The 15783-nt window shown below is 58.8% G+C and overlaps 6 protein-coding genes across 6 annotated transcripts; 3 read left to right on the plus strand and 3 right to left on the minus strand.

The window, feature by feature from the left end:
- Nucleotides 1-620: 620 nt before the first annotated feature.
- Nucleotides 621-1674, minus strand: PLICBS_005748 (copper chaperone; the record flags this gene model as incomplete). The annotated part of the gene is made up of 4 exons (XM_018319445.2): nucleotides 621-1141; nucleotides 1245-1322; nucleotides 1385-1514; nucleotides 1651-1674. The coding sequence occupies 4 exons, from the start codon at nucleotides 1672-1674 to the stop codon at nucleotides 621-623; spliced, it is 753 nt and encodes a 250-aa protein (XP_018181919.2).
- Nucleotides 1675-2192: 518 nt separating this feature from the next.
- On the plus strand, nucleotides 2193-2800 carry PLICBS_005749 (mitochondrial 54S ribosomal protein uL13m; the record flags this gene model as incomplete). Its single annotated transcript, XM_018319446.1, has 2 exons — nucleotides 2193-2213; nucleotides 2282-2800. 2 exons carry the CDS (start codon nucleotides 2193-2195, stop codon nucleotides 2798-2800), a joined length of 540 nt encoding a protein of 179 aa, XP_018181920.1.
- A 401-nt stretch (nucleotides 2801-3201) lies between these two features.
- On the minus strand, nucleotides 3202-4247 carry PLICBS_005750 (uncharacterized protein; the record flags this gene model as incomplete). Its single annotated transcript, XM_018319447.2, has 3 exons — nucleotides 3202-3238; nucleotides 3299-3401; nucleotides 3464-4247. The coding sequence occupies 3 exons, from the start codon at nucleotides 4245-4247 to the stop codon at nucleotides 3202-3204; spliced, it is 924 nt and encodes a 307-aa protein (XP_018181921.2).
- A 2518-nt stretch (nucleotides 4248-6765) lies between these two features.
- Nucleotides 6766-11037, plus strand: PLICBS_005751 (uncharacterized protein; the record flags this gene model as incomplete). Its single annotated transcript, XM_018319448.2, has 3 exons — nucleotides 6766-7712; nucleotides 7760-9260; nucleotides 9319-11037. 3 exons carry the CDS (start codon nucleotides 6766-6768, stop codon nucleotides 11035-11037), a joined length of 4167 nt encoding a protein of 1388 aa, XP_018181922.2.
- A 678-nt stretch (nucleotides 11038-11715) lies between these two features.
- On the plus strand, nucleotides 11716-14150 carry PLICBS_005752 (uncharacterized protein; the record flags this gene model as incomplete). The annotated part of the gene is made up of 11 exons (XM_065600796.1): nucleotides 11716-11768; nucleotides 11954-12135; nucleotides 12206-12288; nucleotides 12363-12759; nucleotides 12829-12988; nucleotides 13048-13198; nucleotides 13267-13332; nucleotides 13435-13543; nucleotides 13651-13866; nucleotides 13978-14057; nucleotides 14112-14150. 11 exons carry the CDS (start codon nucleotides 11716-11718, stop codon nucleotides 14148-14150), a joined length of 1536 nt encoding a protein of 511 aa, XP_065456868.1.
- A 239-nt stretch (nucleotides 14151-14389) lies between these two features.
- PLICBS_005753 (uncharacterized protein) lies at nucleotides 14390-15348 on the minus strand (the record flags this gene model as incomplete). Its single annotated transcript, XM_018319450.1, has 2 exons — nucleotides 14390-15219; nucleotides 15270-15348. 2 exons carry the CDS (start codon nucleotides 15346-15348, stop codon nucleotides 14390-14392), a joined length of 909 nt encoding a protein of 302 aa, XP_018181924.1.
- Nucleotides 15349-15783: the final 435 nt, after the last annotated feature.

A 15783-nucleotide genomic window follows, 5' to 3' on the forward strand; every position in this document is an offset into this window, starting at 1 on the left:
GGGCTTTGAGATGAACCTCGCTTCGCTCCCCAAGATCAAGGAACTTGGCCACCCCCAGATGTCCACTACGAATAATCATGAGGCAGGATATGGGTCTTGCGCCGCCCGCATGTGCACCTCCCAGTTCAAGGATTCCCTCGCCACATCTTGCGCCAAGGCATCGCATCCTCGCAATGTACACTTGGACCTGATGCCACCGTGGTTCGATTCGTGGTGCCATTTTATACACCCTCGGCGGGCTGACAGACTTTGAGCTCGGTCCGTCCACCTGCCACACTGCTCCGACCATGCATACTCTGCGAATATTGACCTCGTGCCGCCGCTCGGTTGGCAACTGGGAGCCAGTTAGCCAGTCGTGGCCATAGACGGGTTCGTTCTGAAAGATAGAGACCTTCATGTCGTGTCGCATCTCATCTGCCGTTGTTTCCAGGGTTTGAGCGCGACTCGCGACACGTATGTTTGATGATAGAGTGATCACTACTCCAATGGTCTTCCGAGCCCGACTTTTGCCCGCTGCTTCCCGACGAGACACAATGCCGGACAATAGTGGAGCATCAACATCGTTGAATTCGTCAAATGTCTTCGACTTACGTCGTCGAGAGCATCATCGGCTTTGCCGCTCATAGCATCCCCTTCTTCAGCTCGTCCTTCCTTTCCTCCCAGAGAGTCTTGCCCGTGCACGAGCAGACAGTCTTGTCGTTCTCCCACATGCCGGCGCTCCTTGCGATCACGCCGACGACAGTATTCTCGTCGTTGTGTAGCGGCTTGGAGGCTTCCTCATCCTGCCTCGTGAGGACCATGGCATGACCGATCACTTCCCAGATCTGGAACGGGTGGTCGACGAACGCAGCACCTCGACCGTCCTCTCCCACCCGAACCACTCCCAGCGTTCCTTTGTCTTGCCCATTATCTCCAGACCATACGGGCCCCGTTGACGTGGCGCCATCTTTGAGGTCGCCGTACGCGCGGATAGTAGCCCGGTACGTCCCCGGCGCCACGCCTCGGACAGTCAAGTCAACCAGCGTCCTCTCTGGACTGACCTGCACCATGCGAGCCAGTCCCCTTACATCGCGGTCCTGATCATCATTGTCGTGTCTCTCGACCCTGTCCGCAAAGGTTTCAAGGATGCTCACGGCGGCACCTGTGAGCGGGAGGCGTCAGCGACGGCAGCGAAGATCAGACGCTGTGGCGAGACGGCGAGTCACGGAAGGATCTGGGTTCGGAAGTATAGTTTCCACACATACTGTCTGATGCACCCGATCCACGGAGGATGGCATCCCTGCCCGTTGCTTGTATGGCCTCGACTATCGCCGATGGCGCAGCTGGACCGTGGCAGTGCGTCAGTCAACCAGTGGGCAAGTAGCATCTCGGTGAGGTGGCGTACCCGATCCCTCGACAGAGATTAGCTGGTTCTGAAGGTTGCCTTCGACCTTGGTGATGCCTCCGAGCTTGTAGAGTTGGTCTGAAACAGCCGTGACACAACCCTCACACGACAGCGGCACAGCAAACTGAGTCTAGTCGCAACGTGTTTCATCAGCTACAAGATTTGCACAGTCACGGCTGAAAGGAAAAGAAGAAAAGAAAATCTCCCGTTGCCCTTGTCCTCTAGCAGATGGGAATGGTACATCGGCACTGAAAAGGGGCTCGCACCTGGAAGGAGTGCTTGACGGTCATATCGCCTGAGGTGTCCTTGTGTAAGTACCTATCACAATTAAGCCGGCTAGCTCGGCGGCACCACTCCCAAGGGCGACTTACCTATTGTTTTCCCTTGCTCGTACAGACGGTGCGGCGCTGTCTTGTAGCGATATAGAGAATACCCGGCCAGCAGTCCAAGGGATGATGCTAAAGCAACTCTTGGAAACGCGCCTCTAAGAAGCGACATTTTTAAGTGGTGCTTCAGCGCTGTAGTGCTTTGAAATCCAACGCCGGAAAGCGAGGCCCATGCGCGGTAGAATCCGTGCCGCGCAGTGGGGCAAGCTCGGAGCTTCAGCGCAATCGCGACATCATGTGACCCAGGCAATTGAGGAAGCTGAGTCAGCGGTCAAACTTTCGTGACGGCCTCGTTCGCACGCTGCCAGACCTGCTTCAGCAAGCCATTCAACCAGTACCTACGACACTGCGGCCCATTGGTGCCAGCTCTACGCCCGAGAGCTGACAGATCGTCGAGGCATTGATCCTCAGGGGCACACAATATGTCTCAACATGTCGGCCTGGTAAGCAATGGCAAATCTGAACTTCTCAGTTCTCGCTTGAGAGCCAACTCCCTGACAAACTTGAACAGACACGGCTGGCCTACTCCCGAGTATGGCACTCTGTCTCCGCGTCCGCGCCTCACCAGACCCTCACCACCAAGCCGGGCGTGACGCCGCCGTCCCTGGGCCGCCTGGCGTCGCGAATCGCCGTTCTCCTGATGGGCAAGAACAAACCCATATTCGACCCGTCTACCGACTGCGGCGACTACGTCGTTGTAACGAACTGCGCGGCGCTGCACACAACCGGGCACAAGAAGTGGAGGAAAATGTACTACAGACACACGACGCGGCCGGGTAGCCTCAAGGCTCTCACCATGGACGCCCTGATGGAGAAGCAAGGAGGCAGCGAAATTCTGCGGAAGGCGGTCCGGGGCATGCTGCCCAAGAACAGGTTGCGCGACAAGAGGCTGGCACGCCTGAAGGCGTTTGAAGGCGACGCGCACCCGTACAAGCAAAACTTGATACGGTTCGGCGGCGTTGTTGTGGGCAGTGAGGGCTGGGACAAGGCCGTCCAGGTCCTGCGGCAAAAGGACACGGAGAGATTATGATTGAGTCATTTTTGGGGCGCTTGATTCAAAGGCGAAGGGTCGCTAGAACATAGGGACAACACTTGTACTATCTGTACTATACGGGCATACCTAGGATTTGGTAGAGAGCGAATGGCCGAACTGGCTGATTTATGGTCTTGCTGCGCAAGTATTAGGGATGCGCTGAGCGATGCAAGTGGCCATGTTGGGTGCAGCAATCAACTCGATCACAGCGCACTGCCCACATCCCGTGTACAGAGATGTTGCGCAGAGAGTCGGCACGTGGCTCCAGCAGAGCCAGGGAACATGTCAAAAATCTCAGTGGTATTGCGATAAACCTCGTATAGGCTATACTACAGACACGCAGTCTAGGACTGTAAAATATGTACCCGCGGGAAGTGAGATATGACACATGTATTCCTCTAAATCTTGGCTCTAACAATGTTGGGATTCCGTCCACTGTGCAATACTGTCAGTTGGTTGTTCGGGACCTGGATTCTGCAAATCGGGGAAACGTACTCTCGGGAGACCTCGCACTTGATGAGGCCGTTGGGGTTGGACTGGGGAACGTAGACCTCAGCATCCTCGCCAGTGTTCTTCAGGCCCTTGTGCCAGGTCAGGTCTGTCACAATGTCAGCACCTGCTCTGTGAAATCGCGATGTTATATTGACGGGTGTGGCTTACCAAGCTCAAAGTTGTGGTTGTTGGGCAGAGCATAGGCGACGTTGTCGATCTCCGGGACGGCCTCGAGGATCTGCTCGCACATCTTGTACATGGTGTTCTGGACGCTGGCGCTGTTGTCCTCGGCAAAGAGCTTCAGGGTGATGTTGCGAGCAGCCTCGAAGGCGCGGTCGAACTTGGGGATGCTGCGCTCAACGGCGCGCAGGTCGGGGAAAACCTTCCAGTTCCACCGAGCATCGACGTCGGTGGCGAGGATGCGGTCCCAGGTCTCAGGCAGGGTGGTGTACTCGTCGCGGACGAAGCCGTGGAAGGCAGAGCCGGTGCTCTTGAGGACGGACAGGCCGGCAATAGAGCTGGTGACGGCGATGCCGTCGCGGCGGCTGGCGCGGACCTCGACGTTGCGGGTCTCGCCGGCGTCCTTGATGAAGCTGTGGGGGTGCGGCTTGCCGTCGACGTCCATGCGGTTCCAGCGCTTGGTGATGACGCGGACGTTGGCGGCGTGGATGTGGTTGTACTTTTGGATGAAGTGGTTGCCGAGGATGGAGGCGAACAGCTCTGGCGGGGTGACGGGGTGCTGCTTGGCCATGATGAAGGTGGTGTTCTTGATGGAGTCGGTGGCGACGACGACGCTGTTGTCGGCGCGCGTGTAGGAGGAGTCGATGTCGCCCTCGAGCAGGCAGCAGACGGTCATCTCGGTGACGTACTGGATGCCGGTGCTGGCGTCGCGCGAGACCTTGAGGACGCGGACATTGTCCTTGCCGTAGCGCGCGGAGGAGACGTAAGGCATGATGGCGGTGGCGGCGGCGGCGGGTGGTTGAGTGAAGTTTGAAGGAAGGTGAGGCGAAGGTTTAGTGATAAGTGTAAGCTGGCAATGCAAGACTGTGAGAATGGGCCTGAGGAAGACGACTCTACCACCACACCACGGGACTGGGACTGGATGACTTGTTTGGCGCGTTCCAACGGGATTCAGTGAATGGCGTCACGGGCGGCGGCCGGGCGTATATAATATACGCGCCAGCGCAGAGTCCGGCCTGGGGGCCGCCTCCGCGACGCCGAGGCGGCCCGCGACGAGCGAGCCGGGGACCCTCATCGGCCAGATGCGCCCAGGGAGAGCTCGCATCGCGCTACGCAGCCAGCCAGAGGGCTCGCCGCACTGGGGCAGGGCAGCCGGGCGGCGGGGCGGGCAGCGGCCTGGGGGGGAGGCTGGCCCGGAGCCCGCCGAACCCCAGGGGCCAGGGCAGCGACGCGGGACACCGGGGGAGGCCAAGGGAGGATGGATGGATTCCAGGTTTCCAAGACGGGATGCCATGTGGGCGGGTTGGAGCATCCGAAGTCTGCATGCAGCCAGCCAGCAATAGCAGCAGGCACCCCCAGCACGAGCCAACAGCGCCGCGCCGGGGGAATCGTGGAGCAGCCTGCTTGCCCCGTGCTCATTGTCTCGTCTTGTGCGTGCGTGCGCCGCACCGGATCCCGTTCCCCAACACCGATTCGATTCTGCAGGGGTTTCAGGGACGGGCGCGCGGCAGGTCGTACGATGCGCACCAGCAAATCCGCGCCAGGTCAGCTCATTTTCTCCGCAAGCCCGGTGAATAACGATCATCTCATCTCGCGGTCGCGAGTAGTCGACACGGCGGAGGCCCGCGATGATAAGCCATGGTCGCAGGCGCCGCAGAGCCCCGCGCGCGCCCCGCAACCGCCTGGGGCGACCGCCGTGATCCCGCCCTCGCGGCCGGCCACCTGCGCGGTTCATTGTCTACGCGTGCGCGGACGCGCTGATTTTAATCATGTCGTTTACTATGTCCTGTTGTTTCCATCTTGCTATATTTTCACTTCGTTTTGCTCCTTTCCTTTTCGGTGGCCTTGATGCTGACAGGCCTGGTATCTGCCCGAGCCCTGACCTGGGGCGAATCCGGCCGTGTCACCGACATCCCTGAGATCTTGGAGCATGTATCCATTGGCACGTGCTTACACCGGCGACATGTACTTGATATCAAAGTTTGCAATGGCCGACGTGAAGCTGCGTCGAGTCGGGGAACGGAAGGGCTGGCCCGTCCATCGGATCTGCGCCAGCTCCCGCTCGCTCGGGACCAAAGATTGCCATGCCACCACCACCTGGCTTCACACACTTGGCAAGGGTGGCAAGATAAGGCACTTGATAAAGCACTGCCGCCCGACACTAGGTCCACGGGTACAGTACTGCACCATGTCTTGTTTGTGAGCAGCCGTTCGTGGTTCGTGGTCGAGACCTGCCGCCGCAGAGGCTGACACCACTCCGCACAATACGAACAGGCACCGGCGCCTGTCAAATGGATGCGGAGGGTTAAGGTTGTTGGACAAAAGGTGATCCATACCTTAACCTACCTTATTGTAGGTTGGTGGACGGCCCAGCCGCCACCGGAGGGTCCTCACCCACCACCATCACGCCGCCGTGCGTGTCGCTGCGCTTTGCCGTGCTCTGCTGTGCTGCGCTGCGCTGCTCTGCTATCCGGCGCGGGTGTTCTGAGGCACGCCGACGCCACTGCCCAGAGTCCCCAGACAACCTTCCCTAGGTAGCACCTAAAACAGCCCCAGCGCCTGCCGCCCCAGATGCGGCTCGTGCACCAGCACGCCGCCACACACGCCGCCAGCCCTCCCGGCGGGCGACCCCACCTGCCCGGCTACCCTTCCATTGCACTCCATTCAGCTGGGCTCCCCTGGTTTCCAAATGCCTGGGCCACCTACTCGAGGCAGGCATCTCCCTCGCCTCTCCGTCACTTGCAAGGTCCAGGTCCACCGCGGTAGCGCAACGCCAGCACCAGCACCAGCGGCGCGCGGGCCCTGCGAACAGCCAACCGTTCCGCGACCACGACTGCTTGTTGGAGGCCAACGTCAGTCCATCCAAAACACCACTGCTCATCCACGTCGCCCATCACGACTGCCCAATCGAGCCAACATGGGTCTTGCCCGTCGCTACAGTCGATACCGAGTTGCCTGACTGCTGCGCACGCCCGTGCACCATCGACCGCGAGATTCCTCTCCCGTGACGTGACGCCCATTCCGACCGCCCTGCCTATCCCCTCGATCCCCTCCCTCCAGAGCGGCGTCAGCACCGACTGCCACGACCGCCCAACAGCTCGACGAAGCCTACGCAACCTCCTGCCGGCGAATGGAATCCATAACACACCGGTCGAGTCGATAAAGCATACCTCAGGAGCTACTCGACGGATGCTCCGAGTCCAACCGGGGGCGCAGTCCCAGCCGGCGGGCACATCTCCCTTTGCTCGCGGGCTGCTCCCTCGCCGGCCTCGGGCCACAAGGGCGTAGCCATGCCGCCCCAACCTTCCCGGGAGGCGCCGCAGCAGCATCATGGCCACGCCGCGCAGTCTGGCCGGCCGAGCCTCGACCGCGATGGCTCGGGCTTGCAGCTTCCCAATGGCGGCCCCGCTCGCAACTTCTCCGCTTCCTCGGTGTCATTTGCGCCCCGCGGCAGCAGCTTGAACCCCAACGCCGGCCCTGGTAGCTTCAGCTCCGAGCTGCGGAGTCAGATGATGTCGACCCGCGCGGGGAGTCGCGTCGACGTTGCTGGGTCCGTATATCCGGGCAGCGTCATGGACAAGGTCGACGAAGACGCGACCAATTCGGCAGCCGAGCAGGCCCTGGCATCCCTCAAGGATCGTTTGAATCGCGAGATGAAGATCAAGGAGGGTAGCGAAAACATGCTCGAGGCGCTCAACATTAAGAAGGCCAAGCAGACCAAGGAGCAACGCCTGAGAGTCGAGGCCGAGCTGAGCGCGAGCAATTTGCGCATCAAGGAGCTACGACAAAAGATATCCGATGCACAGCGGTCCAAGGCTCTACCGCCGATGCCCACCACGCCGACTAGGAACCGCACACAGGAGAGCGTCTTCCACCCCACTGGCACGCTGCGCTCACCGCCGAGCATCTCGAGGTCCGTTGCCGGCTCCGACGTAGACGAGCTGCTGGAGAGCCCGAGTTTCCTCCTGGCCGAGCTCCTTCAAGCGCTTGAGGTGGAGGGTATGACGCCGGAGTACTACGTCAGCCGCGCGAACCAGCTCGCGGATCTATTCAGGCGACACCCAGCCATCAAGTATGATCTAGTCTGGTCCATCTTTGGTTTGCGAATGCAAATGATGCTCCTGAGTGAGAGTCGGGAGGTTGTCGCGGCTGGCTACCGAGCCACGAGATACGCCATTTCAGACGTAGCATCACTCAAGAAAATTCGCAGCTTAAACACCGACTTCTTGGTGATACGGTAAGCCCCCATGAGCCCGTTTCCAGATTCGTTGCTGAGACTTCCAGATCGTTGAATAATTATCGCAAAGCCGATGTTGAACGAGAGCAGGCCCTCAAGTTCGTGCGAGCCTTCCTGGACGTTAAAGACGGTGTCAAGGAAATCTCACGGGCTGTTGTTCGGACGATCGTGGCTGTTGCCGAGCAAGGAGAGGAGCGCCGCCCCGGCATTCAACCGGCAGATCAGAACATCGACAGGCTACGGCCCATTTGCATCGAGACTCTTGCGGAGATAATGGTGCGGGACCCGCGTCTTCTGGTGGCATCTGGCGGCCTCGGGCCATTGTCTGAGGCGCTGGCCGAGGGGACATACAAGGCGCCCGAAAGCCTAATGTCCGCCTTTCTATTCCTGCTCGACACACCTCAACGACGAAAATACATCCTGCCTGGCTACGGTTTGGATGTCGTCTTCACTGCCTTCACAGACCAGCTGGCCGGTGCCGAGAGTATACTGAAGCAAAGCTCGAGAGCCATATCCGTTGCGATGAGGTCATGGTCTGGTCTGATGGTCCTCTCCATGTATGACTTTCGACCGATTCGCTCGCTCATCGCCAGCATCTTATTCCCCAACGCGGCCATTCGGGAGACAGTGCTGGACTTGCTGTTCTCCTTGCTACGAATCAAGCCGCCTGCCTGGGCGACATCGTTCCTGGCCGGGCGCAGGCTCACGACTTACGGCCGAGTTGCCAACATGAAGTCATCCAACACGAGAGACAGAAGCGCTACATTATATCTGGAAGAGGACAACAGCGAACAAAACTTTGTGGACCATTACACGGCCCTTCTTCTGGCCATCTTTATCAAAGTCGGCCTCTTGCAGAGCTTGTTGCACATTGCCCAGTCAGAGGAGGACCCCATGCTGAAGCGCAAGACAACCTTGTTGATCGGGGAAGTGCTGAAGTTGGCCAGCAGGTTGCTTCCACCTTCATGGAGTTCCGAGCTTCAGCTCCTCCCAGAGCTATTCTCGGCTGCGACACAGTTCACAAATGAGGACCACTTTATAGCCTCGGGCATTGTCTATCAGATCAGCAGCGTTAGCAGGACGCTGTACAGAAGCGCGCCCTCCGAAACCATGGCAGGCGCTCTCCCTTCCAGCGACAGCATGCAGAGCATGGGGCTGCTCGACGAACACCCAAAGACCAATACGTCTATTGTATTTGACGACGCCACATTTCGACAGCTCCTGATTGATACGGGAGTCCTCAATAGCTCCAACTATATGAAGTGGAATTGGGAGGTCATCATGAAGGTGATCGATGGGCCCCTGCAGGTGGGGAAGCGGCTGGAGGAGGCCATCAAGGCGTCAAAATTCATGAAGCGCATCATGAGCTTCTACCGGCCCTTCAAGTACAAATTTGCCGAGATCAAGAACACCAGAAACACGCAAAAGTACGTCAAGGCGGGTTGCGCGCTGATGCATTCGTTGCTTCAGTCCCCAGAGGGCATCAAGTTTCTGGCCGACAGCAAGTTGTTGAGGCAAGTTGCTGAGTGCCTGGCGCAATGCGATCCGGTAAGTGGGCGACAGTGTAACTCGGTCGATCAATAACACCTACTGACTTGGTTCACAGACGAGCGGGCTGACGGCACAGTTCCCAATGTTTGCCAAAGACCGACTGACAGACACGCTCTGCTGTGGCTACTTTCCCATGCTGGGCGTTCTCAGTACCGACCCCAAGGGGCTTCTTCTGTTGGAGCGTTGGAGAATGTTCAACATGATGTACCACATTGTCGATCTGAAGCAGCGTCCGGATCTGATCAAGCTGTTGTTGACCAACTTCGACTACAGCCTTCAGGGCCACCCTCGCGTTCTACTGTCCAAGGCCCTGACGGGCGGCACCAAGGATATCCGGATCCATGCCACCAACACCCTCCGCAAATGCACGATGAGACCGACACCGTCTCTGAAGACTCAGGACAGCGCGAGCGACTCCAAATGGGCGATCCAGCTCCTCGTTACGCAGCTGTATGATCCAGAGATCGAAGTTTGCTCAACAGCAATCAAGATTCTCGAGAATGCGTGTAACAGGAAGACTTTCCTGGAGTACATTGTTGAGTGTCGACCGGCTCTCGATCATCTCGGAGAGATTGGCGCCCCGTTGCTCCTGCGCTTCCTGTCGACGTCGATTGGATATCATTACCTGGACGGTTTGGACTACATCAGCAACGAGATGGATGACTGGTTCCTCGGTCGCAACGACTCGTATGTTGGCGTCATTGAGGCGAGCTTGGCCAGGGCGTTCCTGTCTGACCCGGACGACAACACGCACCGGATGAGCATCTTTGACGAGACAGTGGCGGAGACCGACTTTCACGACACGCACGTGCCCCCACACTTTTACAGAGAGCTTACCCGTACGCGAGAGGGTTGCAAGTTACTCAGCGACAAGGGTCACTTTGAAGAGTTTGTCGCGACAATCCGTGATCACGGCATGCAGACGGTGGAGGGCGAGTTACTCACAAAAGTAAAGGGCTGCCTCTGGGCAGTAGGCAATGTTGGTTCCATGGAGCTGGGCGCGCCGTTCCTCGAAGCAAGCGACGTTGTGGAGCGCATCATCGAAATTGCGGTATCGCACGGGGTCATGAGCATGCGAGGCACGGCCTTCTTCGTGCTCGGGCTTATCTCACGTTCCACGCATGGTCTCGAGATCCTGTCGGAGAACGGATGGGACGCCAACACGACGTCAATGGGTGCTTCTCTTGGCCTTTGCATCCCGAACGACCTCTCCAAGCTGTTCACCCTGAAGCCGTGGCAACACGTCAATGTGGCGTCGATGAAGCTTCTCGATTCGCAGCGCACCATCCAGGAACAGCCCCCTGCGCGACAGGCGCGCCCACCCTTGGAGCCGTCCGAGGTGCCCCCACTTCTCAGCGACGCAGACGTCAATGAACGCATCATGGGCCTCATCGTCGATCTGGGCAATATGGTGCTCTACAAGAAGGCGCTCACGGAACTGCAAAAGTTGAAGTCGAGGAAGCCGAATGCGTTTCGAAGCACCGAATTCTTCAAGAAGGTGATGGGACTGATGGAGTGGAATCATTACCGACTAGGGGTGCGACGACTGGTGATTGACTTGTTCGAAAAGAACGTCATGAGGCAGATCGTGTTTGGCGAAGAAGAGAGCGACAGCGGCGGAGAGGCAGAGCCAGCTGGGGATGAGAGCGCCGAGGGAAGCTCGGGGGACGATCGCACCGAGAGACAGAGGAGCGTGAGCGAGCCGGCAGAGTTGCCGTCGGATCTCATGCCCGCGCCGCTGCAGGTGCGACGCGAGCACACTCGATGGGGATGAATATTGAGCGCACGGCGTACCGGTAAAGGCTCTGAGGGAAAAGGTGTTTGACGACTTGAGGCCTGGATTTCTATGGGCGGCTGCAAGTATGTACTTGATACAGCGGCAGCAGGGAGGCATCAAATGGCGATCTTTGACCCAGGTCTGGGGGGCGTTTAAGCGCGGATCTTTGGACTTCTTTTTTGGACGCTTTTGGCCTTTGTTTCTGGGCCTGTTTTCCCCTGCCATTATCTGCGTGGATTCTTGCTTGCCGCCTGGGGTACGGGCTGGGGCAGAGGCAGCGAGCAAGTCTGTCATTTTCTGTTACGCTAGGGGTGTAAGACAGGGCGTGGCCATGTAGGAAATGCCTATTTTGGAGTATTACACTCGAGCCAAACCGGACCGAAAAGAGCAGGCCTTGCTCATTGCCGCTGTTCTATTCGGAACGATGATGTCCGGGTCGTCGAAAGGTTGGAGGTGGTGGTGGGCCGATGTAGTCGACAGCAGCTGCCGGTTCATGTTTAGAGCCCCACCATCTGACAGTGGCATTTGACATCATGACGGATTGAGGGTGAGTCGAGCGAGCATCGACACGTTCAACCCTCTTTCACCTTGAGCACAGCACCGCCACGAGCCTCTGCAGCAGGCAACGTGAATTCCAAGGCACCCGCAAAGCGCAGCAGTATCGCAGCAGCAATCATGGCTCCGCCCAGGGTGCTGCTCATCGCGGGCTCCGACAGCTCCGGCGGCGCGTGAGTCGCTCTTTCCCTCACTCACTCATGCCGCATCCCTTCATGCACACCCCCGCCCATCGCCGTGCGCGAAACACACTCTCTTTTCCGTGCTCCTCCCGAGGCGACGGGCAGACAACGCATGCAAGCAAGAAGAGAAGAGAAGAAAGCTAACACGATGCGCTCCCGCGCCCCCGCCGACACAGCGGGCTCGAGGCGGGCCAAAAGGTTCTCGCCGCGCACGGCTGCTACGCCATGACGGCGACGACGGCCCTGACGGTGCAGAACACGACGGGCGTCAAAGGCATCCACGTCGTGCCCGCTGACTTTGTGGAGCGCCAGATCGAGGCGTGCCTCGAGGACGTGGGCGCCGATGTCATCACGACGGGTGAGAGTCAAAGATCCCTCTCCTGTCAACTCCAGCTCCTCGACGCGTGACTGAATGGAGAACATCACAGGCATGCTGGCGGCTGCAGAGACCGTCGAGACGGTCTCGAGACAGGTGCAGAAGCACAAGGCTCGCGCTCTCGTCGTCGACCCGGTAAGGAATCTTCTATCAGCGCTGTGTAGCAGCAATGGAGGTCGTTAACGTCAATGCCCCCCCCTTTCGTCCAGGTCATGGTCTCAACATCGGGTGCGCAACTGCTCCCCCACGACGCCATCCATGTCCTTTCGCAACGCCTTCTGCCGCTCACCACGGTGCTCACGCCCAACATCCCTGAGGCGAAGCTCATCCTCGCCGAGAACGGCGCCGGCGACAAGGAAGAGCACATTCGCTCTGTTGCCGACGTCGAGGCCGTGGGCCGGCGCATCCAGGCTCTCGGCCCCGAGTGGGTGCTTGTCAAGGGCGGGCACCTACCCTTCGCTACCGCCGACATGACTGTCGCTCAGCCCGACGCACGGGAAAAGGTCGTTGTGGACACGCTCGTCGGGCCCGACGGGTTTGTGATGCGAGTCGAGAGCCCCTGGCAGGAGAGCACGAGCACCCACGGCACCGGCTGCTCGCTCGCAGGTGAGTGCTCCTTCAGTCACCCCAATCCCTACCCGCCCCATTCTAGTGTCGTGCACTGACGAAAGCAAGCCGCCATCTCATCCGGCCTGGCTGCGGGCAAGGACGTCCCCGCCGCCGTCCGGGCCGCGTGCCGATACGTCGAAGCCGGCATCCGCGAGGCACCTCAGCTCGGCAGCGGTCACGGGCCCTTGAACCACTTTCATTCGACCTTTAACCTGCCATTCTCACCGTGAGTCCTTGCGATATGATTGTGGTGGCATGATCTAACAGAGAGTTGCGACGGAATAGGGGTTACTTTATCGAGTACCTCCTGGACCGGCCCGACGTCAGGGACGTCTGGAAAGAGTTCGTCTACCACCCGTTCGTCATGGCTCTCGGGGACGGCACACTGCCCCACGAATCCTTCAAGGGCTACATCATCCAGGACTATCTTTACCTTGTAAGAGACCTCAGGAGTCCAAAGCCAGAATGCCGCTGACCTTCGGGCGTGCCCGACTCTAATTGCAGATTCACTTTGCCCGCGCCAATGCTCTTGCCGGGTACAAGACGACATATATCACCGACATTGCGAGGGTGAGTCTGTCCCGTGCCGCCCATAAACACTCGCATCACAGGTCGTGTGCGCTCGCGTAGAATGCCAGGATTAACTAACGCCAACTGCCTCCCCCGCCACAGTCTAGCGAATCCGTCGGGCACATCATGCACGAGCTGAAACTACACATAAGCTACTGCGAGTCCTTCGGTATATCCGTCGCCGAGATGCGCGCCACGGAAGAGAAGCAAGGTACCATCCGCTCTTCCCGTATCCCCGAATTATTCCCTCTTCCCCTGTGTCGTCCCGGTCGTACACGCGCAAGAACTGACCCCGGAAACCCACTCGCCCTCAAACAGCCTGCACCGCATACACGCGCTACGTGCTCGACATCGGCCAGAGCGAAGACTGGCTCGCCCTGCAGATGGCCATCGCACCCTGCCTCCTCGGCTACGGCGCCGTCGCCAAGATGCTCCACGCTCACCCCGATACCCGCCGTGACGGCAACACCTTCTGGCCCTGGATAGAGAACTACATTGCCGACGACTATGTCGCCGCCGTGAAGCTTGGTTCCGGTGCGTCCACTTCCCTCCCCCTTACGAAGCCCCCCTCTTCTGCGATTGCGCCCCTTTGTACTTCAGGCAGAAGATGAGATGCTGAAACGACTCCGTGTTTTCCCCCCGCAGAACTGATAGAAGACAACATGAGACGGCAGGCGCCCTCTCGTGTGGAGGAACTCGTCAAGATATTCATTCATGCCCTCAAGGTGAGTAACGAAGGTGATTTCAACGGACCTTCCTGGTTTCTAACTTATTCCCAGATGGAGATTGGGTTTTGGGAAATGTTTCCTTACAAATAGAAGCTTGACGTTCGGGGCGACAAAGTCTCGTTCCGTACGTGCAGTTCGGACCCAGGGCCGAACCGACCGCCCTCGCGGCTTCAAGGATAGACCAGATTGGCCGCCGCAGCGTGCCGGCTTAAAACACACCGCAGCATTATACTAGTATCCAGACTATTCTATACAGGCATAACTGCTACCATTGGACATTTATTTCACATGTGTATTGTCAATGGCCGGAGAACACCGTCTCCTCGGCGCTACGATTCGCTCACCCCTCCCCGTTCATCGCGCTGCGACCCTTCTACTTGCGCCCTCCGCGGCTCTTCGCCGTCCGGCATCATGAGCCTGAACTCCTGCTCCGGAGGCATGTTCGGCACCGGGGGCGCATCGCTGGCCGCAACTTCGCGCTGTTTGGCGCGCTTCACCCGTCCAGTCTGCTGCCTCACCCACGAGTTGATGCTGCGAAACCGCGGGATCGGATCCTCGGACGCCTCCGTGTACATGGTCTCGCGCCGTTGCGAAATCTCGCTGACGCTGGAGCGCGTCGCCGCGGGTGCCGGCACGGTCAGGCGGGCCGCTGTGATGGTCGTCTTGGCGTTGGGCGGAGGCATGATTATGTCTCCGTCACCAAACCCGGACGAGAGCGACGAAATCTCGCTCATGCGGCCATTGCGGACTTGGTAGTTTGATCGCAGCGTGTTGTTGAATTGCGGCTGGGTCGACGATATGGACTGGCTCGGACCGTGACGGGTGAGACCGGCAAAGCCCTGGTTGTCGCCAACCACGCTCTCCCTTACAATTGCCGTGTGAACTGTGATGCCGTTTGGCTTCTCGCTTGCGGCCCCTGTGTAAGGCAATTGCTTCTCCCAGTAGGCGTCGTCGTACGGCTTCTCCAGGTTGGACCAGGTCCGCTTGGCCAGCTTGTCCTTCAGGACGGGAACTCGAGACGCCAAACTGATGACAATCTGTTTGGGTCTCTCAAACGAGAAGGATGCCGGCATCCAATTGCCAGAGTATTCTTTGCCCCGTCGCATCTTGAAGCATTTCCAGCTGAGCCAAGCAACGAAGAACACGATGATTGTAGCGCCTGTGACAGCCGTCAGCTATGCATTCGCGGCCAAGATCAGGTCGGCTTACCAACGGAGCCAACGGCAATGAGGGCCTTCTCGGTATTGGCGTGGAGGTTGTCATGGGCATGAGAAGGGTAGTCCTCCATCTTGTCTGACTCTGCAGTCTCGTATGAGTATGAAGAGCTTGTTGTCGCCGTGGAGAGAACCGTAGTTGGCAGAGAGGCGACCGAAGTCTGTGTCGCCGGGCTCTGTACGCCTTTCCTTACGTCCGAGGACAGGAATGGAATCGGAGCTGTGACGACCGGGGTAAGTGAAATGAAAAACCTACTCGTCGTTGGCGCTGAACTGGAGATGCTGATGCTTGTGGCGCTCTCTAGCACAGACGTAGAGGACGAGGTGTACGACGTCTTGGTAGCTGCAATCGACGTCACGAATTGCGACGACTTGTCACCTGCGTTATTGACTGGTGGGGGCTACACGATATCCGGTCAATACCAGACATTGTCCTGGGAACGCCCCCGTCACCGCGCAAGGACACAAGGAGAACTCACATTACTTGGACGCGCCGGCTCCGGGGTACT

Source organism: Purpureocillium lilacinum (assembly GCF_023168085.1).
Source record: "Purpureocillium lilacinum CBS 284.36 DNA, scaffold_4, whole genome shotgun sequence".
NCBI lineage: Eukaryota > Fungi > Ascomycota > Sordariomycetes > Hypocreales > Ophiocordycipitaceae > Purpureocillium > Purpureocillium lilacinum.